We start from the raw sequence: 24,035 nt of genomic DNA on the forward strand, positions 1-24,035 counted from the left end.
CAACAATGAACATGGCAAACTGATTCCTACCATTCACAAAACTAAGCATTTATAATTACTATATGCATCACAAAAATCAATTTTAGAGTAGAATTATAAAAGTAGCTGAACTTTTTACTTATGATTCAGTAGTCAATCTCATCCCCAGAAGTCATGGATTTGAGATGCATTTACTCAGAAGGCATCTTAAAGGTATTAAATGGACCCAATTTGTTGAATTTGATACTTCAACCCCATTTTGTTAACCACTGTTAAATTTATGTGTAGTACTGTGAAAAACTGATGCAGTAGCTGTATGTTTATTTATGGTTATAACTCACAGAAGCAAAATTCACTAGTGAATCATTTTCAGTAAAAAAAAAAAATACAAGACTATTTCATAAAAAAAAATCCCAATTTACAAAATGATTGCAATCTCTTGAAAGAGCTATTTCCTAGTGGGGGAGCAGTATCTTATCTTCCTGCAGCAGATATCCCATGGCTCTGTTGCAGGCAGGTGCTTAACAGTCAAGCTTAAAACCCTAGCCACATTCTGGTAGTGAAGATTGGTGGAAAAGCCAAGAGTGAGAAAGAAGAGTAACTGTTGAAATTACTGGAGGAAGGTGCAGGAGAGGAGGAAGGAAAAGCTGCCATGTGTTAAGGGTCAAGAGAGTGTCCCAGAGGGCTGCCCAACTGGAGCTAAGAGCAGCCCAGATGAAATAGTAAATAGTAAGTAAGAACTCAGGGTTATTGATAGAAAAGTGATTCTAACAGCAATGGAGGGTAGGCAGCTGCCCAGCTATTGTGGTGATGAGGGCTTGTTGTAAATATAAAAGCTGCAAGTGTGTCTTTCATCCGGCAACTCAATAACCAGAAGCGGGGCAGAAACCCCAGGCTGGGATTATACTCATTTCTACAGAAACCATACTGCAACTCTTCCGCAGCTGGTTCCTGAGGTTTCAGTAGGCTGCTACTTCTAATTTGGGAGTTAGGGAGTCAGTGCCTATTTTCTATCTATTCCACTTCTCATCTGTCAACAAACCTACAGACTGACGCAAATGACAGGCACATAAGAATGAGCTGAGGAGGGAAAGCAATCCTTGTCCAAGTGTTCAGGGTACAGAATTATTTCTTGAGACTGCTTCCCTCACGCAGCAGTGGCACATCTGTGACAGCCATGGACCTTGAGAGATTCTTTGCTTCTAAACTCTGATGCATTTTTGAGAGCCCCCAAAATTTGTAGGGTCAACTGTGGGTTTTCCAGCTTTGTCATCTCCAAGCTATCACACAACAACTCTAAGATTTACTTAGAGTAAATCTTACTATCACTTAGGTGTTTTAATATAGATGTTTAGAAACTTCTTATGTAGATTTCTGAAGTTAAATCATGTATCAGAAAATCTTAAGAATTTTATTTCTGGGTAGAGGGCACCATAAGATACCTGCTATAAAGGGGGACACTGTGCCTACAGAGCTTAGGCATATGGTTCACAGGCAGCAAAGACTAGCCAGGCTTCTGACTACTAGTCTGTAGGTGTCTCTATGTTACACTTTCAGTTTCCATCTGTCTACAGTAATGGAACCCAAAGGCCATCCAGACAAAGGCTGAGGGGTGAGAAAGAAGAGTAACTATATTCAAATTCTTCCATGTCTAATTCCAAAGTTTTCAGAAGGCTGTTTAACTTCTAACTTGGGAGTCAGGAAGTCATTGTCTAGTGTACTATCAGTTTTCTGCCTCATCTCTGTCAACAAAGTAAATATCTTAAAATATAGTGGGCATTCACTGTGACACTCATCAAAGGTTGATAATTACATTTAAATCAAGAGAATATAAGATAATTTCAGAATACTTAAGAACACACAAGTAGGTCAGACCACTATACACGTAAGAACAACTAAAGGTCATCACTATAGAAATTTAACATTTCATTTGACAGATTGTATAGCTCCCATAATTCTAGCTTGTGTTCAATTCCAACCAGCCAACTAACTTAAAAATGGTGCAGCTCTCCTCCTGATAGCTCCTCATCCTACCACAATTCAGAAATGGGGTGACTATGTAGGAAAGGAAAGGTGTGAAAAAAGAAACATTCAGGTCAAGAAGATCGCCCACGAAGCTACTCAGAACAGGCTGTAGGGTCTGCTCTCATGAGAGGGGGCGTGAGCAAAGGGAAGGCAGGCCATGTGACTCACCGCTCAGAATCTGCTGCACCGCTTCATTCCCCATCTGCGCTGCTGTGAAGCCTTGCAGGGAGATGATGGAAGGATCGGAGCCATAACTCAGCAGGAGGCGGCACGTCTGCAGGTGGCCAGCTAAGGCAGCTCTATGCAAAGCAGTCTGACCAAGACTATCCAGTGCATTCATCTGAAAAATCATTGGCTGTCCATGTGAAACTGGGCATTCTTTCACACTGTAGTAAATACACTCAGAAGAAGAGTCAACTGTGAAACTTTTTTGGAAACCATCATTGATTAGCTTTTGCTCACTAGTGCCTTGGGGTGTGGGGTGGGGTGGGGTGGGGGGAAATCACAAAATACCCTTGATTTCTCTGAACCTGAATGACCATCATTCTGCCTCTCCACTCAGAAAATAAAATAAAAAGAAGTTGTCAGAGGGCAGGGATTCTCACCCGGTGCTCCCTGCTTGCTACACCTGAGATGCTCACTAAACACCTCAGAATGAATAGCTGTCATCATGCTCAGACAACAGAATATACACACAAAGACTATCAATGTAGTTCATTAGGTTTTCATTTTAAGGAAGTGCTTTATATCTGAATGAATATCCCTTATCAAAGGTGTTTCCTATTATTTTGTCTATGATAGTATTTGTACTAAATAATGAAATACCTTGGAAAGACGACCCTTGTCTACAAACAAACTTGTGTCATTTATACATTGTATACACAAGTTGAAGCAACTCCAATTTTTCTGTGACTGTGTGGTATTACATGAGTTCAAGTGTATAATTTTCTATCTGTATGATGCTGATAATTCAAAGGTTTTGGTTTTGAAGCATTACAGAGTTCCCATTTTCAGGTCATGGATACTCATCTGTAATGGACACCTTGACTCAAGGTGCCATTTTCAAACCTTGAAGAGTGTATATGAGAAACAGTAACTCAATTATGTTAAAGAAATGTTTTGCTTTTGGGTCAAGGTTCATAATTTGGTCAAATCTAACTAGCCTAGTATTTTAGAATGTTCCAGTAAACACCTGTTACTCCAGAGGGATCAAAGTCTTTCTCAATGTACATGCTGCTTTCACAGAACCCCTTTTCTTAAGTCCTCCCTCATCTCTGGAGACTTCTAGAACAGCTAACTCCCCTTCTGAGCATGTGCGCTGACTCAGCACTTAGCCACTTAAACTACATCGGTGGAATAGCTTTTCATCAAGTCCAATTAATGGTGAAAATATGGAGTGTCTTCTCGAAAGGTCCTAATAAGAGAATGATAGTGCAATCCCACACCAGTAAGAGGTCAGAATTGAAGAGAATTGGTCTATTTCCAGTCCTTTGCTACTGGGAAAGCTGTTGTGCTTGTTCAGAAAAGGGATCACTTAAATTCTTATTCGTCTTCACAAAAGTTACCATGAAACAACATCACAATTTAATTTGATCATATTTTCCAGCTTAAAAAAAACATGTACATAACAGATAAGCACTGTTTAAGTATTTACTTCTCAATGAAAAACACAAGATGATGGCAAACTAGAGTTTTTATATGGATGCTACTTCATTTTAGAAGAATACCCAGAACTCTAAACATCCTAATTATTCACACTGGAAATGAGATGAGACACACTCAATTATACAGCTGTAAAAATGAATGGTAACAATGAATTCCGATTTAGTTTGTTAAATCATGTAAGTATAGTTTGAGAGTTATTCTTCTAAAATATTGATCTTACCAATTTTAAGATTTCAGATGGATGACTCTAGCATTTTAAATAAAGCTCAGTCCTTTAGCAAACAAATGTAACGGGCCGAGAGAAGGACTGTAAAGGTTTCCTGTTTATCTAAGAGTAGCCAGCTTCACCTCCAGCACTGAAGCAGATCTGAGAACCCTGTGGTGGTCTGAATAGGAATGGTCCCCATAGACTCTTGTGTTTGAATGCTTGGTGGGGAGTGGCACTATTAGGAGGTGTGGCCTTCTTGGAGTGGGTGTGGCCTGGCTGGAGGAAGTGTGTCCCTCTGGAGGCAGGCTTTGAGGTCTCAAAGTCACTCCACTACAGCACATTTCCTTCTGCTGGCTTCACATCAATATGTAGACCTCTCAGGTCCTTCTGTAGCACCATGTCTGCCTGAGTGCCACCATGTTTCCTGCCATGATGATAGTGGGCTAAACCACTGAACCTGTAATCAAGCCCCAATTAAATGTTTTCCTTTTAAGAGTTGCACTGGTCGTGGGGTCTCTTCACAGCAATAAAACCCTAACTAAGACAAACGCACTGTACCTTCTGTAAGTAAGTATGGTAGAACTTAGTGCTGTGGAAAATGGCACATTTGTATCCCCATCACTTACTCTGGGGAATTTCGTATTTTAACAATGAATAAAAATTTATAATGTACCAATGGTTCTTGGAATAAGTTTGTAAAAAGAATTAAGATTTAGTTTTAAAAGTTCCATTTGATGAGGGTTGACTTATAACAGAAACTTGTAAGTTGGTCACATTATGTTTTATATTATACATTCTATGCATATGAGATATTTACTCATTCCTTTAGATTGGTCTTTTGGTATCTTAAAAATGTTCATATCCATAAAGTATAAGACAGTAATGCAATGCAAAATCATTTCCTTTTACAAACATATATTTTTAAATTATGAATGGAGATTATAATCCTTCCCTCAAGTCTAAGTATCATCTACTAAAGACTATGGAGTACTTTATCCAGCAGCCAAGCTGAAGTAAATAAAGTCCTGGTTGAGTAAAGCACTTCCTGTATAGCTCACTGAGAGCCTGCTCACTATTCCATCTGGTACACAGTTGGTGCTCTCCGTGAGCTACATAGACAGACTACCATCTAATCGGTATGAGCTCTTCTAGCTATCTCCCCTGGTGAGGAAGGGACTGTTCTTTACTAGAAGGCAATGTCAGAAATCTCTCAGGGAGGCTCCCACAGAAGGGTCCTCACAAGTCTGAGGTCTGCCTTGCCTACACAGCAGTTTCTAAGCTTGCTAGGACTACACAGTAGACTCTGCCCCACAAACAAATGAACAACAAAGCACCTACCGAACAAAGTGAGCAATTCTGCCACCACCTTCTTTCTTCCCCTAAAGCCTCTCAGATCCCCCTAAAATGGTTTGAGACCAAGTTGTAAGTCTTAACCCCCTGGTCCACTACAAACACTTAACATTCAATGCTGAACAGATGATTTTTATTAAAATGTGAAACTGCCACCAAAAGAAGAAAAAGCCCATTTAATGTTACACACTCAACAGTGCTAACAAGTCAAGACATTCTTCAGTCACACATGTAGAGGTCATGATGGACAATTCTGACTGTGAACACGAGTGGACTAAGTAATTAATAATTCATAGAGCAAACCTGTGAGTATGTCTGTGAGGGCTTTCCTAGAGACGACCAGACTGTAAGGGTTCAGTCTAAATGAATGTGCTAACCCACTGACAGATTCAGAATCTGGAGGCTACCAGGAGATGGAACTGTGGATGGCCATAGTGACCTGGAGGAGCAGGGCACTACGGGTGTATCCTGTCTTGTATCTTCCTGTTAGTGTTCCACTCTGCTTCCTGTCTGGCAAGATGTGGTTACTTCAGCACATTCCCCTTCTACTATTGACTAAATCTCTGAACCATGAGCAAAATACACTTTTCCTCCCTTTTGTGGCTTGTTAGGTATTTGATCATATGAACATGTTCAGAAAGTGCTGTTATATTCAAATGGAAACTATGGGTCATTTAAAAGTCAAATAGAAATCACAGAAAGAAAATACTAAGCAAAGAAAACATGGCCTAAGAGTAGCCAAGAAAACTTTTTACTTATGAACTTTTATTTATGCATGAGCGAATGAATGCAGCAACCCTGTGAGACTGGCACACTTCCTTGGGATACGGGAATGAGTAATAGGAAGTTGATATAGCCGCCGCTGCCGTTCCTGTCGCCGCTGCTGCTTGCTTCCTTCTCTCTTTCTTTTGACCTAGCTCGCCTACAGATTACTATGTAGACCAGGTTGGACTCAAACTCAGTAGAGATCTACCTGCCTCTGCCTCCTGAGTGCTAGGACTGAAGGTGGTTGTAACTACACCCAGCATAATATGGCATTTGAGAACTATTGATGACAACTTATATATTAGCTTTGTATTTAAAGGAAACAATAACAACCCGCTTGCTGTAGTGGAAGACCAGGAAGGACGTGCTACTCTAGAAGTCATTTGCATCACTAGCAGACTGTTCTCAATCTCAGAAACCCACTACTGAACTAAGAGGCTAATATTGAAATACGTTATGTGCATGAACAGCCAGTATGGACTGAGAACCTGGCATCTACATAATGCCACTGAGAGAGACTGCAACTAAAAGATTGTTTTTCATTTAACTTTTCTGAAAAAAAAAAAAGCCTTATAAGTGATAACAAATAAATAGTTTTAAGAATTAAGTACATTATTCATGGTTTGTATGAGCATTATAATTGTCAAAAATGTCTTGCAAAGTCAGACCTTGGGCAAAAATAATTCACACAAATGTAACAGGCAGTCCCCTTAGCTTATTATTTCTGACATAATATGTTGTTTATATAACAATAGTTGTGGATTCAAAGTAGGTGATAAATCTGTACAACTCTTCTGTTTATTTCCACTTATCTTGATTTTAATTAAGAATGCCAAATGACCTTTTAAAGCAAAATTTTGGACCATATGCACAGAAAATGAAAACATTTAATATACATAATCTTGTTCATTCGTAAAGTATAATCAAGTACTGCAATGCTAAAATACTACACACAAATCTGAGGCTTATATAAGGGAAATCCAAGTGTCAGGAAGGGAAGAAAAATGACTCTCATTTCTATGGTGTAAAATATCACTTGGCTCTATTAAAGAATATTTTAATTGTTTTTAAAGGTTTTATTTTTTTAACTGAGTGTATGTATGGGTTTCTGTGTGGGAATGTGCACACGAGTGAGTGCAAGTTCCCCATGGAGGCCAGAGCCCTCCAGAACTGGAGGTACAGACAGCTGTGAGCTGCTCAACATGGGTGCTAACAATGAACATGAGTGCTCTGCAGAAGACAAGTCACCTCACCAGCCTCCCAAATCTTTAGTCTTACAAAGAATTATCATGTAAGGATTTGAGGTTACTGCTTGGTTGTAATACTTGGTTTAACAGCTATTATCAGTAAAAGAGATTTCAAGTGGAGCCTAGCAAAGAAACATATTATTAATTATGTTTAGCAAACAGTAATATTTTTACTCTTAATGTGGTTACTATGCTAAAATTTTCACCGAAAAATCTGATACTCAAATTTCACCTTTCTTATGTTCTTGCAGATACTACCTAAACACAAAACAGGAGTTTTGTGTAAGTAGGTTAGAAGAACGTATTTTAATGTTTATAAATTATGAAGCTGATGGGTATGCTGGTTAGTTTGTTTGTTAACGTAAAAGCTAGTGTTATCTAGGAAGAAGAAACCTCAGTTAAGAACATTCCTCATCAGGCTGGCCTGTGGGCAAGTCTGTGGAGCATTTTCCTAATTAATAATTGATCTAGAAGTGTCCAGCCATTGTTCATGGTGCCATCCCTGGGGCAAGTAGTTCTGAGTTGTATAACAATACAGGTTGTGGGCTGGAGAGATGGCTCAGTGGTTAAGAGCACTGACTTCTCTTCTAGAGGTCCTGAGTTCAATTCCTAGCAACCACACGGTGGATCACAAGATCAGTAATGGGATCTGACGCCCTCTTCTGGTGTGTCTGAAGACAGTTACAGTGTACTTATTTATATAAAATAAATAGATAAATCTAAAAAAAGAAGAAAGCAGGCTGAACAAGGGATGGAGAGCAAGCCAGTAAGCAGCATTCCTCCATGACCTCAGCTCCAGTTCCTGCCTCCATGGTTCCTGCATTACCTTACACATAAAATAAAAATAACTCTAAGATATAAAGCCAACTATCCTATTATGTTAATTCTGATATTAACTTTAAAATGGCATACGTTGGTGGGCCCATAGCTGAGCGGTAGGTAGAGCACTTGTCTAGCTCGTGTGAGATCCCAGGTCCAATCTCCAGTACTGCAAAACCACACACATCCACACAACCAACCCTCCACCATGCAAATAATGTTCATCTTCATGTTTTACAACGCTTATGTTATTTTTACTTGTGTGTTTATCTGTGTGAGTACGTGCCATGTGAGTCCAGGTGCCCACAGAGGGTGCCGTAGCTGAGTCAGAGTGGCTGTGAGCCTGATATAGATGCTGGGTACTGAACACAGGCCCTCACAGAGCAGCAAGCACTGGTGCCCACCTGGTCTCATGGTTTTGATATGGAGTGTTCTCCAAAAAGGCTCATGTTGAGGGTGGGGTTCCCAAAAAGTGGCACTATTCTGAGAGGTTCTGAGAATGTTAGGAGATCGGGTGGTTGGGTGACAAGGATCCTTTAATACATCCTATTCCTGGTCCTGTCCTATTTTACTTTCTGCTTCCTGTCGTCTAAAGTAAATAGTGCTCCCATGTGACATGATTCTAACACCATGGTTTTCTGCCCAAGTACATGGGGCTAAGCGACCATGCTCAGCACTGCTGAGTTGTTTCACTGCAGGGATGCAAAGGAACTACAACGAACGCAGAGGAGCTGAGCTCTAGTCAGTAGACAGCAGTCAGCTGCCTATGGCTCTTCAGGAGACTTCCACGGAAGAAAGGACAGAGAGACAATTTTATCAGAAAGAAAAACCAACTTCAAAGGACAACCGATGACTTTAAACACAAAACCACAGACCAACTGCCCTTTCTGAAAAAGATGGGTTTCTTGGGGACTCAAGTACTGAAAGCAGCCGGCTGCTTGTGCTAAGTTAAGGCTCACCTTTGCTCCATGCTTATGCAGAACCTCCATGACGTCATTATGAGCTCTTTCAGCTGCAACATGCAAAGGGGTCATGAAACTATGGAAAGGAGACAAGGAAAGAGAATGTTGTGACTTTTACTGTAACAACTCTTGGTTGCTACTGGCTGCAGACAGAAGGCTTGTTTTCTTTAGTGATGTGGTCATGTGCCATTGTGTATGTTCATCCAAGCCACCTAACTAAACTTAGCAAGTCACAGACCACCAAGACGAAGCAAACATGGCAACAAGAAGACATGAAACCAGGAAGGGGCTTGTTGGGAGGAAGGGGTTCAGGGGTGGGGGTGGGGTGGGTAGGCAATGATGGGGCTGTATGACCAAGTTATGTTACTTCCATGTACAGAATAGTCAGAGGGAAAAGAAAGAAGGGGCTGGACAGCTTTTGTACTATACTTACTCCTTGTTCTTCTCATTGACATTGGCTCCCTTCCTAAGTAACAGCTCTGCCACTTGCTTTCGTTTGGGATGCAAGGAGGCCACAGCACAGTGCTGTAAATCAAGCAAGATTCAGTTTTAGACAAGCTTCGGCTTAAACATTAACTCCCGAATGAAACAGTACCTGGAGTTATTTGGCACACTGTAATCTCAGAGAGCACCAGGACATAATGATGCATTTTACTCTATGGTCACTATTCCTCCTCCACACATGGGAGTGCAAAGCAAGTGAAATGATATTCTCCATTAGGCATTTAGAGACATTACTCAAGCCTTCACTGGTCTATCAGCCAGTGTTTCTCAGTTACTTTACTGACAGACATACAAACCTCACGAGGATCAGCAGCTTTACTCAGGCACTGGTGAGAACACGTGACCGTGAAGTGATGTAAAGGAACCGATATTCTTAGAAACCTTACATTTTATCCTCCAATTTATGTAACTTTTGTATTTTGCTCCATTTTATGTCAATGATTGCATTAACAGTTGAAAAATAAAACTACCTGACAACTGAGTAAATACCCCAAAGCAGAGGATCAAGCTTCTTACAGTGCTGGGGACTAGATTCTGTGACTGTGGACTCCTGGCCCAGCACTGTGTAGACTCAAGTTATCTGAACTAGGCTTGGTGGTTTTAAATTTAACTTGGCCCATTTCAGTTTGGTTTATCTTTGAATAGTGTTTTCAGCAGAATGGGCTGACTGACTTTTCCGAGCCACACAGGTTTAAGAAAGTTAAATGAAGCGTATTTAACAGTGTGTAACATTAGATGCACACAGCTTAAGTTCTAAAGTCAGGGGCAGACACTAACCAGACCAACATTTGTGCCTTAATGTGCTTAATGACCAAAAATAAGTGACCTTCCTGAGAGAGTCTGAGGAGGGAAGGAGAACAGCTGTAAAGGTAACTTAGACGGTCAGGAATAGAAAGTTCAGTTTTAACATTTCCTCACATGAATAATCTGTTATTTGAATACAATTATTTCAAATGATGATGCAAATATCTATGAAACCATATTTTCTACAGAAAACAGATACAATATTTATCTAATAAGCACAGCCCAAAGAGAAGATTCTATCAGATCACACTTTCCATTATAATGAAAGCACTGAGCACAAAAATAATTGGTCACAATAAGCTTGGGTGAACACAAAGAGAAAACAAGTCTAAATCATGGCTGAGCAAATATCTGGTCCCTCCCCCACAAGGAACCATGACTGAACCCAAGTTACAAACCAGTGCAACAAACATGAAAATGCAAACTGCTGGCATTTCAGAGAGCAGCACTACTTCAAGGCTTCTGAAATGAAAAGAATTATTTAATCTTGCACCACTATTACGGACCCAAGGGATGTATGGATAATATCATCTTACCAATGCAGTTTCATGAGACTGTGGCTGCTTGAAGTTAATGATTTCCAAAGCAAGTGTTTTTTTAACTTTGGCCAGGTCTGCTTCTCTGGCGGCTTGTAGTAAAGAATGGCCTTTAAATTCATCTGCAGAAGAAACAATAGCTGACATGAGTTTTGGAAGTTATAATCAACTCTGGAAGTAATGGTGGGTACTCCTGTAGTCCCAGCACCTGGAAGGCTAAGGCAGGACAATTACAGAGTAGAGGCTAGGCTGACCTACAAAGGGAGCCTAACACTGGCTTGTATGAGACTATCTCAAAAAAACAACAACAATATGTACACAAATACAGGAAAAAAAGTAAGCAGAAAGATTTTGCATACATATCTATTTTAGTTAAAACAGTAATATAAAATAGTGACAACAAGGAATATAAATATTTATATTCTGAAATATCAATCCTCTGACATCCTCTCAGTTACATACTCTCAGAGTTGATGGCAAGTCACATACAAAAACAGTCTCTGAAACAGCTTTTCTAACCGTTCACCGCACACTGGAACACTGCATTCTTACACACTACCAGCCGATCCCATTTCTTACTCCACTCTGTGCCTGCTTCTGCTGCCGTCAGAACTAAACCTAAGTCATGGGACAGAAAATTACGTTTAGAGTCAAAATGTTAACAGCACTTAACTGAATTGAAATGTTTGAGAACCGCCAGAATTTGACTTTTTCCAAAGAACAATACTACCTAATAATAATCTTAGATTTTTATTTTCTATTTTATAATTTGTTTTTTATACAATTTTATCAATAAGGCACTAAAAATTGGTCTAAAAACACACAAATGAAATCTGACAGTACACATAACCATTTAGCTGTTGTAATGTTTGGACGTTTGCATCTGCATGGTACTGTGCTGTTTCTTCTTTCTTGTGAGGACCAACACATTCCCCTCTATAGACAGAGAAACGTGCAAGACAGCTCTTCAAACACACAATGTGCCTATGAACAATCAGTCACTACTGAAGGCCGCAGTTTAGACTCTGGATATGCATATTCCCTAGTCGCCTTACTGAATATTTGCAGTTAGGATCACAGAACTTGTTATTAGCCTGGCACCATTGTGGTCTTAGGACAGAATTTGGCACACAGTAGGTTCTCAATAAATACTTGTGCTGTTTTCAATTCACTATCTGTATACTAAGTTGTGGTTAGTTTAGGAAATGAACCATTTCTAATAACTTTTTTATTTACCACTTTTTAAGTGTGCGTATGTGTAATGTTTGACTACAAATATGTGTGTGCCACAGGGTATGTGTAGAGGCCAGAGGACAACTTTTAGACATTGGTTTTCTCCCTCCACAATGTGTCTGAGGAATCAAACTCACTCCATCAGGTTTGTGTGGTGAGCGCTTTCACTGGCTGAGCCATCCTGTAGCCCAATTTCTGTTTACTCTTTTAACTGTTCAAGTTTTCAATGTGAGATTTTAAAACTTCTGGAACAAAGCACAGAGGTAACTGAGATGGTAAGGTAAGCAGTAAATACTAATGACAAAATTTGATGTTTGGATTTAATTTTACACACAGGGGCTCATAAAGTCCAGGAATTATAGGCAGGCACATGTACAGAGCAGGATCCTGACAACTACAAAGGGCAGATGTATTCAGAAGTGGGAGCAAGCAAGCTTGGGGCTTAGCTGGAGTGAGCAGTGAGAGACATCTAAGCTGAAGGCAAACAACCCCACAGTTGTGAACAACAGCACATGGATGTCGGGAACCAAGCAGTCTGCATAAGCCAAAAGCATTCTTAACTGCTAGATTACCTCTCCAGTCCTACGGGTTTGTTTTTTAGAACCTCAAAGACATTGTACAGTCTAAAAAGTGTTAAAACTACAAACCTAATACCTAAACCCTAAGACCTAATAATTTCATATTTACAAAATATCTGAGTTTGATTTTCTAAATGTATATAAGAATGAAATTCAGATAACCCCATTATATGGTTTTATAAAAAGAATAAATAAAATCAAGAAAGGGGATAAATATGCAGAATAATATAGTTTTAATAATGGCACAGGGTAAGCATTATTTTTGTTTCCTGTATTGTTTTTCTGTGTGTGTGTGTGCATGTGTGGTTTTGGGCACGCCTATGCACACAGGGGGCCAGATGAAGTGCCCTGACCCCCTGAGGTAGGTATCCTCCCTGAACTCAGAGCTGGAGTGACTGTCCTGTCTCTTCCCTCCCAGCCTGGGCATTCAGGCACATGGCAAACATGCCTGGCTGGTCACGTGAGGGCTGGGATCAAAATTCAGTTCCTTGTGAATGCACAGCAAGCACTCTTAACCACAGAGCCATTTTCCAACCTCCTATATAATTTTCCTCAAAAAAACTTCTGAAATTGAACACCAGCTACAAAGCAGTAATCAGGACACTGAAAGCTGCAGCTAGAGAGGCGCTTTATCCTTCCTTCCTCAGGACTCCTGGCAGAATCTGGTTTTTAAAAAGCCCCCATTGAGAAGGTTAGCAACAGCTAAGGAACTGCTCCCTGTATAAAGCTACACACATTGATGTAAACGGTAAGGTCTACAAGAGACTAAGACAACCTGATAAAGCAGAATGGTAAGACTTCTGTTAAGACTCTGATTTGTAAAATGGTGAGAGCAGAGTTAGGTGACAGTGATGATTTGGGGATACACATGAATGGGCCATTACATAAACTAAAGGAAGGCCATGAGAGGAGAGTCACACTCACCTGGCCGGAGCTGCTGCGCACACAACTTACACAAACACGACACTAGGTTAGTGTTAGATGGAGACGTGATGCAGAGACCTCACGTAAGATCCTGGGCATAGCACAGGTCACTTTCCCCCTACAAACGTGCACGTCTCTAAGAAGCTTGAACCCACAGAAAATAAACTACAGAATCCAACATAGCATGTCAAGATACATGGGAGGTTCTCAAAGACAGGAGTAAATCTAATCTAATCCCACTACATGACTACAATAAACTTCAATTTCCAAATTGACAAAAATTGTTAGGAAATTCGCTCTTTCCATAAAAATTAGCTTAACGGGTGTTTCAATTCAATATAAATGCTCTGAGCATCATCGTGAGTATTCTTTTCCTTGAGGAATTACTTATAAAGATTGTCTCAGATGTTTTCTCATTCTTAGACTGTCATATAAGGCAGACCACAGGTAAGGTAAATCTACAACGCCCACATGGAGAACAGACAGTTCATGCTCAGCATCACCTTTTATTTCCAGTGGCTCAAGAACAGAAGTTCTAGGAGCCCGGAGACTTTAGTTTTGATTTGTATACTATTGTATTTCTATTATTTGTCACACAGGAAAATGCTCAGTAAATGGTTGTTGATGGACTTTGTCCTTAGTTGTCACAAAACCAAAACACAATATAGGAAAAGAAACCAAACCACACAAAAACAAAACCAGAAAACAAAACAACAGAAAACCAGTAGCCTTGACAAAGGAATCAAAATTGGACTTTAAAAAAAAAAAGTGTGTGTATGTGTGTGTGCATGTATGTATGTATGTATGTATGTATGTATGTAGGTAGGTAGGTAAGTAGTATGTATGGTGTGTGTGGCATTTGTACATATGTGTTACGTATGTATGTATGTATAGCATATGTGCATGTTAAAGGCTCTTGTAGAATATATGAAACAAGCATATGATTAGGAATGAACATGATAAATTAGCACACATATAAGAAGAGGAGCACATGGCCTAGTGAGAAAACAGCTTGAGGGATGCAGCAGAGCTGAGATGCTCTCCCTGATGGCTAGCCACACTGGGTTCAGGATACAAATACTTACACGTCAGTCTTTCCCGCAGCTCAGGAGTTGGAGCCATATCGACAGCACTTTTGCCATGGCAATTGACCAAGGTTGGATCGGCACCATGACTAAGTAACAGAGAACAGACTTCTACACGGTTCTTGGAAGCAGCTTCATGCAGTGGTGTGAACTGCCACAGATCCATAGCGTTAACACAAGCTCCATGCTGGATTAGGGAAAAAGTCTGATATTGGTAATTGCTTCCATGAGGAAAAGCAAACTCAGAAAATGTAGTTCACTGAAAATTTCAGCTGTAATTTTTGAAATGGTTTTAAATTCAGCTTTTAAAAAACAGTTTAAGTTGAATGTTACTATTCAATATTTTGGATTTCTCTTACCTTTAGCAGCAGTTCTGTGACCTCATAGTGTCCGTATGAGCATGCATTATGAAGAGGTACAAGTCCGCTGAACAAAAAGAGAAAATGAAAACACTGAAATTTCAAACACAGCCATCTGGCTATGAATTGCTTAAAAAGAAAAATTCTATTAAGTTCTATTTTTTAAAAGCATTTTAAGAATTTATGGAAAGAACTCAAAGCACAGCTTATATCCACACATTTAGCATTTATCTTGTAGCCTTTAAATAGGATCCATAAAAATAATACAAACACTATCAGTCAGAAGAATTAAAGGAAAGACCAACACGCTAATAAACAAGTTATCAATATGTAACATGCATGCTAACTGGCAGGGAATGAAAGAATATTATTTTAATCTACTTTCATGATACTTTCAATTTAAGAATTAAATATCCAAAATTATGATAACTTCCCGATCAGAGTACCCTTCCTAAGTGAGGTTCAAAGCCGCCTTTTCTGCTGTGTGCATCTCCTGATGACTGGCCATTGTCTACCCATCTGACTTTGGACATGCATGAGGAAGCGGGTGTACAAGGACCCTGGGCACCTGCGCCCTATGTGATCAGGGCACACCATTCACAGGAAGCACAATACTTGACAGACACGACAGGCAGCGTGGAAAGGGGGAGATCTGAAATGGATGGATTCTCTTTCTTGTAATTGTCTCAAGTACAGAGTTCATTTTTTGTGCTTCCTGACATGAATGTGAGCTGAATGAAAAATCTCCCTCTGGGGCATTGCTTCTTTATGCTGTCAATCACAGAAGTCTAACATAATCTACCTCACCTGGGCAGGGTCAATTATCCTTGTGATCTTAAGGCCAGATAATAAGCAATGTTAGCTTTGCATTTAGGGCCAAGAACAAATGTCCATAGATCACTGGAAACTAGAAAAAAATTGGTAAGCTTCCAATATTTATTAATTCATAATGACTCACTTTTTTGTTTCCTATCCATTCCTTCTTGTATTAATGTTTATAAAGATCATCTAGATTGAATTAGCTTAAGTGGATTTAAACAAATAACTAAATTAAAAAACTGTTTACTCATTACTATAGTTTATTAATATGAGGAGATTCTCTTAATAGCCAGAATATAAGATTATCACATTTTTCAGTATTTTTAAATCTTTCTAAAATGCAATTCAAGAGATGAAAATGATCATAACTTGGAAAAATAATTTCAAACAGAATTTCAATAAAATTGAACAACAATGACTGTGAGAAGTCTACTGTAGGTACATAAGATCTGAAGTCAAACCTGAGAACCTTATCTTCTAATTTACTATTACTATTTTATGTGCATGGGTGTTATGCTTAGATGTCTGTCTGTATTGCATGTGTATGTACGTGGTGCCCACAGAGGCCAGAAGAGGGCACTGAATCCTGTGAACTGAGAGTTGGAGACAGGTGTGAGGTGCCACGGGCACCGCTAGGAATCAAACCCCAGTCTTCTGTCACCGAACGAAGCCAGTGCTCTTAACGACTGAGCTGTTTCTCCAGCCCCATGTGAACATTTTTAATGAATGGGGAATATGATTTTCTATGGAGCTAAAACCTTCAGGCTATCAAATGATGAAAATACCCTAGTATCTGCCCATGGGATCTTTAAAAGGCAACAAATGGCGGCACCTACCCTTTGTCTTTTGCGTGGACATCAGCACCATGCTGTAGAAGCAGCTGAACTATCCGAACTCTGTTGTAGCCTGCTGCCAGGTGTAATGGAGTAGACTGCAAAGACAGAGGAAAGCTCATTACTTCTTCAGGTTTAAGAAAGAAAGAAAGAAAGAAAGAAAGAAAGAAAGAAAGAAAGAAAGAAAGAAAGAAAGAAAGAAAGAAAGAAAGAAAGAAAGAAAGAAAGAAAGAAAGAAGGCTTTTGGTCTCCACTCAGCTTATAACTACACAAGAAACAAGGGACAATTCTGTTTCCTGGAGAGAGAACTCTATCTCCAATGTCATTGCAATGGCTTGATTCTGGTTTGTCCACATCAAGCAAAACTCCTGTCACCTATGTAACAGTGTCCAGGTACTAGGGCCTGCTTTCCTCTAAGAAGAGAGTTAGGGCTCCGAAACCACTGTGTTGATATCGCTTCTCCCCCCAGGGTGATCTTTCCTCCTGGCCTTCTCTCCGCTGTAATGCAGCAAGGGGCCCTTGCCAGATGCTGGCCTCAAGCCATTTGGACCTTCCAGCCACAGAATTATAAACCAAGCACATTTTTCTTTATCCATTCCTCAGCATCAGTTTACAGCAGCATAGAATAGGCTAACAGACCTATCTGTGTCCCTTACTGGTCTTCAAGGCCTTCAATAATCAAGCCTTGTGTTGCTTTTCTCTTCCTTTCCAGAATGATCCATTCTTAGTATGTTAACTTAAAATCATGTAAGAGCCATCCATACTCAAAACAGGAAACATAATAATCTAACTTTCAAACTTTAATGGAAAAGACTGACATGTATCTCTGAAGAACCATTTGAAGATGCTTTAGTGGAAACCAAAAAGACAACACACTTTATCCATTCTCTATGACTTCCAGCAGTTAGGCAAAACTACATTGCTCCATGAGATGCCCTACTGTACATAGCTTCTGAATGGGGAAGCTCCCCTGAGATACAGTACTGCCATACACTGGTCAGTAAATCACTAAGCTGTTACCTGGCAAACCCGACATTTAATATTTTGTGGAAAAGGTGGTAATTTAATTGACTATGAGCAAAAAAGATTTTCCTTTTTTATAATGTCCAACTTTATTTGTTCATAATTGATTCAGTACTTTCCATTTTCAAAAATGAACAAATCACAAGACTAATGACAATATAATAATATAAGCAATCAAATATAAGAAAGACCAACTTCCAAGTTTTCAGATTTTTAAGAATTCTTTTAGTAAAATTATTTATAATGTCTCAACGTGGTAATATGCTGAATTTATGAACTGTTGAAATACATATCTTAGATAAATAAGGATGTTCTATGACTGATCAGGTTAGAAATGAGAGGATGCCTGAAATACACTGCCTGTGAAAATCGATGGAGGTGTGGGGTGTGAAAAGCTTCTCAGAACTGGTAATGTGAGTCCGGCAGACACGATGCAATGGTGTCCAGTTTGGAAAGCACAGTTTGGAAGCAGAGCCATGGTGGTGACTGGGGCTAAGAGAAGCAATGTAAAGGGCTCACACATGTCATGGCATCCTTTTATGACACTCCTTGAAAATAGACGGCATCATTTTCATCAGCTGTCACCTGGACTGATGGATGCAAAGAGCGAGTGAGCACTGGCATGCACACACTCACTCTGTCTAAACTGTGGAAGTGACCAGCTACAAGCTGTCGCCAGCCTGACTTCAGAACGATGGACTGTACCCTGGAACTGAGAGATAAATTAAGCCCTTTCTCACCTCTGTTGTACCTGTCTTATCACAGCAATGACAAGTGAAACTAAGACGGTGATTCAGCCTATAATTTTGTGTAAAAGATTTCAACTGACATTTCAACACTGGTATGTGTGATATTTGATGTATTTCCCAGGGAAAACCACAACTGCAAAGCTATAATGTAAGTCATCAGAGAGTTGTTTACAATACACATATATTGCTTTTATATTCTTTAAGATGAAGACTTAGTGTGGCTTATATCAAATCATCTGGAATTTCCCAAGCATTGGTGACCAACTTGTTTGTTTTGCTCTGTCCAGGACTTTCCCAGCTCCAGGAAACTCACTGTTATCAGGGTACCAGGCAGACTTAACACTGGTCAAATTTCTTAGTGTCTAGAGAGCAGTGGTTTTCAACTGGGGGGTAGATGGGTGTGGGGGGGGATCAAATGACTCTTTCTTAGGGTTTGCATATCCTGTAGAACAGATATTTACATTACACTTCACAGCAATAGTAAAATTAGTTATGAGGTAGTAACAAAAATAACTTTATGGTGGGGGGGGTCACAGCATGAAAACCTTATCAAAATGGCTGCAGGGTAGGAAGGTTGAGAACCCAAAGCCCCAGAGTGTGTGTGTGAGCTCATGTGGATCCTTCAATGTACTTGTGTTCCACATAAGATCTGTTACTTTAGTACATTAAGGACACTAATTAGAGTTAGTTCAAAATAATGAAGGCTGACCATTTTGTTATCTCATGTGTTATTTGTCCCAAAGACTCAGGCACAGTCTTTCTTAGCTCCATACACTCCACAATATAAGATATTGTTTGAATTCTTACTCCAGATTCTCTATAGCTTCAACTATAAAATGATTTTGTAAAATAAAGTTTCATAATTTTTCAACATACAAATATGAAATCTTTGCTTCACTAAAAACAAGTTTGAAGAAATATAAAACTCATGCCTTTGTTTCACTTTTTAATAATCATCTAATTACTGAGAGACTGTTCCATGAGCTTCCGTCATGCCTTTTGACCCAGCAAATTCAAGACAATGACAGTTCCCCTTCACATATTCTACAGATGCCTCTAAACCGAACAGCATTTTCCTTTCTGACTTCCGAGTTGTTTCAAATCCAACAAAATGGATCTCATAATCTAATGCTGATGTCAATATTCATATTTTATGGTTGCTTATATAAAACTGGTTTGTAAGAATCAAGATTAATATAATCTGTTACTGTATTTTGTAAATTTCTCAAGTGAAAAAGTTTTCATGCATTCTGATTTTTGCTATTGTTAAAACACTGCCCTATGGAAGAAAAGGACTTTTGTCTATCTCCTTAGCTTGTGGCTACATTAGTGTTGCTTATAAATTGGAACTGAACTTTCCTCCTTCAAACAAACTTTTTAACAACATTTCTCACCTATTCCTACACAGTTTACAGAAGCCCAGCAGCTTTTTCTTAAGGCTTAGCATTTGCTATCAGTTTGCAAGAATACTTCTAACAATCTATGAGTGAATGTAGATATTATCTTACTTTTAAACTCTGTCTTACAAAGTCTATACATACATGTAAACAAATACAAAGCCAGAAAATCAAACTTTTGACCTATAAATAAAATTCAGCCTTTATGGTCTGCCTTCAAAAATATCACATATGTATTTCCTCAATTTTAGCTGGTTTCAAAATGATCAATTTCTTTATACTAATCATTTTCTCCAGAATAGAATCCCTTTTAAACATATAGATTAATATATTCTGTCTAAAAGTTCAAGCAGTGCAGAAAACAAAACATAAATGGTTGTCCTATTCTGCAGCCAAGCGCCCCCTTCCCAGAGGCAATCACAATGACAGCAGCTCAAAGACCCTTGGAGACTTTCTGTGTCTATGAGAGTGTGTCTGCTTTTCCTCAAGTCTGTTTTGTCTGTGTTATATTCTTCTGTGACTTGATGTTTTTCTCCCTACCTCTGTTATTACAGAGAAGTCTGTCTTACTCTTTGAATTGGCTGTATGGTATGCCTATTGTGTGGCTGTTCCGTAATTATTTACTCACGGCCTATAAATGAGTATTTAAGTATTTCAATTCTTGCTCTATTTTATTAAAGCAAATCTCATTTGGATCTATTATTTGGTTAAAACAGATCAGTGTTTTTGTCTGATACAAATAAAAGACTACATCAGCCATTAAATCAAAATTCCTAGGCAACACAACAAACAGAATCAGAACTTTATTAAATTTCTATCAACAGAGACATGATTAATCTGCCATGATGGAAAGCTCTAAGAACTCTTTGAGACTCTGATATTTAGATGAGAATCCAAACAAATTAAAAGCCAGGAAATCAATATGGGCATGCATCCCTGGAAAGAAGTACATCTCTTTGCTGAGCCCTGTCTTTCAGTTAGCGTAATTATGAAGATCAGCATCTCTGAAGTTTCTTAATGCTTACAGACAACCACAAAGAATATTACAAAGTGTGTGTGTGTGTTAACAGGCTAACGCACTAAGTATCTGGCTTTGAAACTATGATTACCACCACAGGACAAATGAAGAAGACAGGAACAGGAAACAGGAAAGGGTGACGCTGACACCACTCTCCGTCTTTTTTTTCCTTTTCTTTTACTGACTAGCAGCTCAGATTCATAAAGGATCTTCAGAAACGGACAGGTATGATTGAGTGGCAAGTAAGATGGTATTTGTAGCAAGGAGCTTGTTGGTTCTAGTACGTCAGCGCTCAGACTCTCAGGTCACTGCAATGAATGACAGCAACAGTGAGGCCATACCATTACATTACAATGAGCACCCCAGAACTGATGGGCTTCTTAGTAATAGAAGCTGCCTAGAGGTACAGGACAAGGAGGAGTAATGGAACTACACAAGGAGAACAGGTTTTATTCCACTTCTTTCCCATAGAAGGATTTTCTCCAGAATCCTTGGAAAGACGGACACTTGCTTTCTTCCTGAAGCAAGTTCCTCCAATTGTGTCAACTATTTACAGAACAAGAGGTGGCTACTCCCTGGTTGGTCAGTATCTCTTCTAAGATACCCCAAACAGATGCTAAATCCAGATCAAACTGAGTTTCCAGCCAGGAAGAGCTCTTTTCAAAGAGTTCATTTAAGCACAACCTGTTGGTTTCATCCCTTGAGTAGGTCCCAACTGCACTGAAGTGACGAGATCAGCTGTCACTTACGGCCTCTTCCTAGTGGGCGTCTATGAACTCTGATGAGCCACATGACAGGGGGACTGGTAGTTTACAGCCTCAGACAGCACATTCTTCTAAAGTGACACAGACTCATCTTTAAGAATTAATGCAAATATATGAATTCAAAGTTATAGGACTATGCGATGCTTTATAAAACGTGTATTCTACATTTCAACTACCTTAGATCCACAATGTGTTCTGGAAGCATGAGGCCTGCAAGTTCAAGGCCAGACTAAGTAACTTAGCAAGACCCCCATCTCAAAATAAAAAGAGGGCTGGGGATATATCTCTGAAGTAAAGCACCTGCCTAGCATGGAGAACGCCCTAACTCAAACTCCAGTAATGCTAGAAAGGTAATTTTAAAAGTAGTTTTAAAGTGAAGATATAAAAACTATTTTACATGTATGAATTATGAAGATGAAGATAAGAGAAGCCGGGCAGTGGTGGCACACACCTTTAATCCCAGCACTTGGGAGGCAGAGGCAGGCAGATTTCTGAGTTGGAGGCCAGCCTGGTCTACAGAGTGAGTTCCAGGACAGCCAGGGCTACACAGAGAAACCCTGTCTCAAAAAAAGAAAAAAAAAAAGATAAAAGAAAAGAGTACAGAAAAACTAGAATTTTCAGGGTAACTTGTGGGACAACGGAGTTCTAAATGCTACTTTAACTTAACATCATCCTTATGGAAATCCCAAGGAGACTAACCAGCAGTCAGTTTGAGTTTCTCTTTTTAACCTTAGAGCCCAGAATCAGCCACAGAGGTCAAATACAGAAATGGACACATTTCTCTAGCACCCTCTATAATGGGAAGAGTAGAGAAACACTCACATCTTCTCAAGGTACAGGTCTCGCTTACCAGTACTTAGTGAGAACTAGTGGGCAAACCAGGCTTGCCACTCTGGGGGTACACTGACACTTTGTGTATTAAGGAGAAAAATCTCCACAGCCCCCAAACTCACATAACTCCCTTTTTACTCTTCATGCTTTGAAGGGATAGCTGCTGTGTTAAGTTGGACTTCTGCCCTTCCCATGTGGTGCTAGGAACCAGACTGACGGTGTTACACACGCTAGACAAGTGCTGCTCCAATAAGCCACAGCCTCAGCCGTGCATCTCTTCTTGTGAGTACTATCTGCAATCTTACCTAAGCATCAAAGGTCTAAGCCATAGTGTGTGTGTGTGTGTGTGTGTGTGTGTGTGTGTGCGCGCGCGTGCGCACACATGCTCAGCAGTGAAGAGTGCTTGAGGTTTTTCCAGATCCCCAGCTCAGTTCCTAGCACCACATCAGATGGCTCAGAGCCTCCTCTAACTCCAGCTCCTGGGGGATCCAGTGCCCTCTTCTGGCCTCCAAGGGTGCCTTCACACACACATACATATACACATACATACAACTAAAAATAAAACTTTATAAAAAGTTTGAAATAATTGACAATAGACAACTTGTTTTTAAAAAGACAAATTTAAATTGCAATTGCTGGTGATCTGTGAGGACACAGGGACTTCTCTTACACTAGCTGTGTAGGTAGTCCTTACTGGTGATCTGTGAGGACACAGGGACTTCTCTTACACTAGCTGTGTAGGTAGTCCTTACTGGTGATCTGTGAGGACAGAGTGGAATTTTTCCATTTACACTATCTACGCAGGTAGTTGTGGTAAATAGATGCCAGGACACTGGCACTTCTTTGAGCTATGTGAAGGTGTGAAGACCTAGACCTCTGGCACAGTGGAGACCAGCTGTCACTTCAAGGCTCCTTCAGTTGTGACATCCTTGCTATTTTGGGATCCGACACGATGAATGCAGCAGTTTAAGGGTGTCAGAGGAAGAGGCCTCAAGCTGTCCTCACTCACAGCTTCTTGCCCACTGCCAACAGGTCCTGATTCCCTAAGACAGGGTTTTTTCCCTCTGGTGGTTTTATGGTATCCAGGAATAGTGTGTTGTATTGCAATATAAAAATGAAGTCAGAATTACAAAAAGAAAATGACAGATTTAGAATTAATGTGCTTCTAAACTTTCTAGTCTGCATATTGAACCAAGCATTTTAAGTGTTTATATAGTTTTCAGTCTTGCTACCAATGTCATGCTTAAAACAGAAACACATTTTTAATTAGTTACTGAAAATATTCCTTTAAAAGGTGCATTATAGACATTTTCTATACTTTCAGAAACTGGTGTTATAATTTCAATTTAATTGAATCACTGAAATTATGAATATTCATGCAAAAACCAGTAAGCTTTTTCAAAACTTAAATTCTTTGAGTAAAATGGTCCAGATGTTGTGCTGACTACCTGCACTCCTATGCTGAAGCCCACTCCTAAAGTGCAGGAAGTAATAAGGCTTCACGGCTCCTGTGAAGGAATGTGCGCCCTAAAGAGTCAAGCGCTTGCCTTCAGTCTAG

General features: G+C 39.6%; 1 protein-coding gene across 1 annotated transcript in view; it reads right to left on the reverse strand.

Moving 5' to 3' along the window:
- Tnks (tankyrase) overlaps positions 1-24,035 on the reverse strand; it is a 144,991-nt gene that overhangs the window by 35,885 nt on the left and 85,071 nt on the right. Inside the window, exons 6-12 of the mRNA XM_028768191.1 lie at positions 16,699-16,793; positions 15,044-15,110; positions 14,685-14,871; positions 10,865-10,986; positions 9,454-9,545; positions 9,018-9,096; positions 2,173-2,344 (exon numbers count right to left, since the gene is read on the reverse strand). Coding sequence (XP_028624024.1) covers positions 2,173-2,344; positions 9,018-9,096; positions 9,454-9,545; positions 10,865-10,986; positions 14,685-14,871; positions 15,044-15,110; positions 16,699-16,793 — 814 coding nt within the window. The remainder of the gene's footprint in view (positions 1-2,172; positions 2,345-9,017; positions 9,097-9,453; positions 9,546-10,864; positions 10,987-14,684; positions 14,872-15,043; positions 15,111-16,698; positions 16,794-24,035) is intronic.

The sequence above is a fragment of the Grammomys surdaster genome, unplaced genomic scaffold (genome assembly GCF_004785775.1).
Source record: "Grammomys surdaster isolate TR1022 unplaced genomic scaffold, NIH_TR_1.0 185, whole genome shotgun sequence".
Lineage (NCBI taxonomy): Eukaryota > Metazoa > Chordata > Mammalia > Rodentia > Muridae > Grammomys > Grammomys surdaster.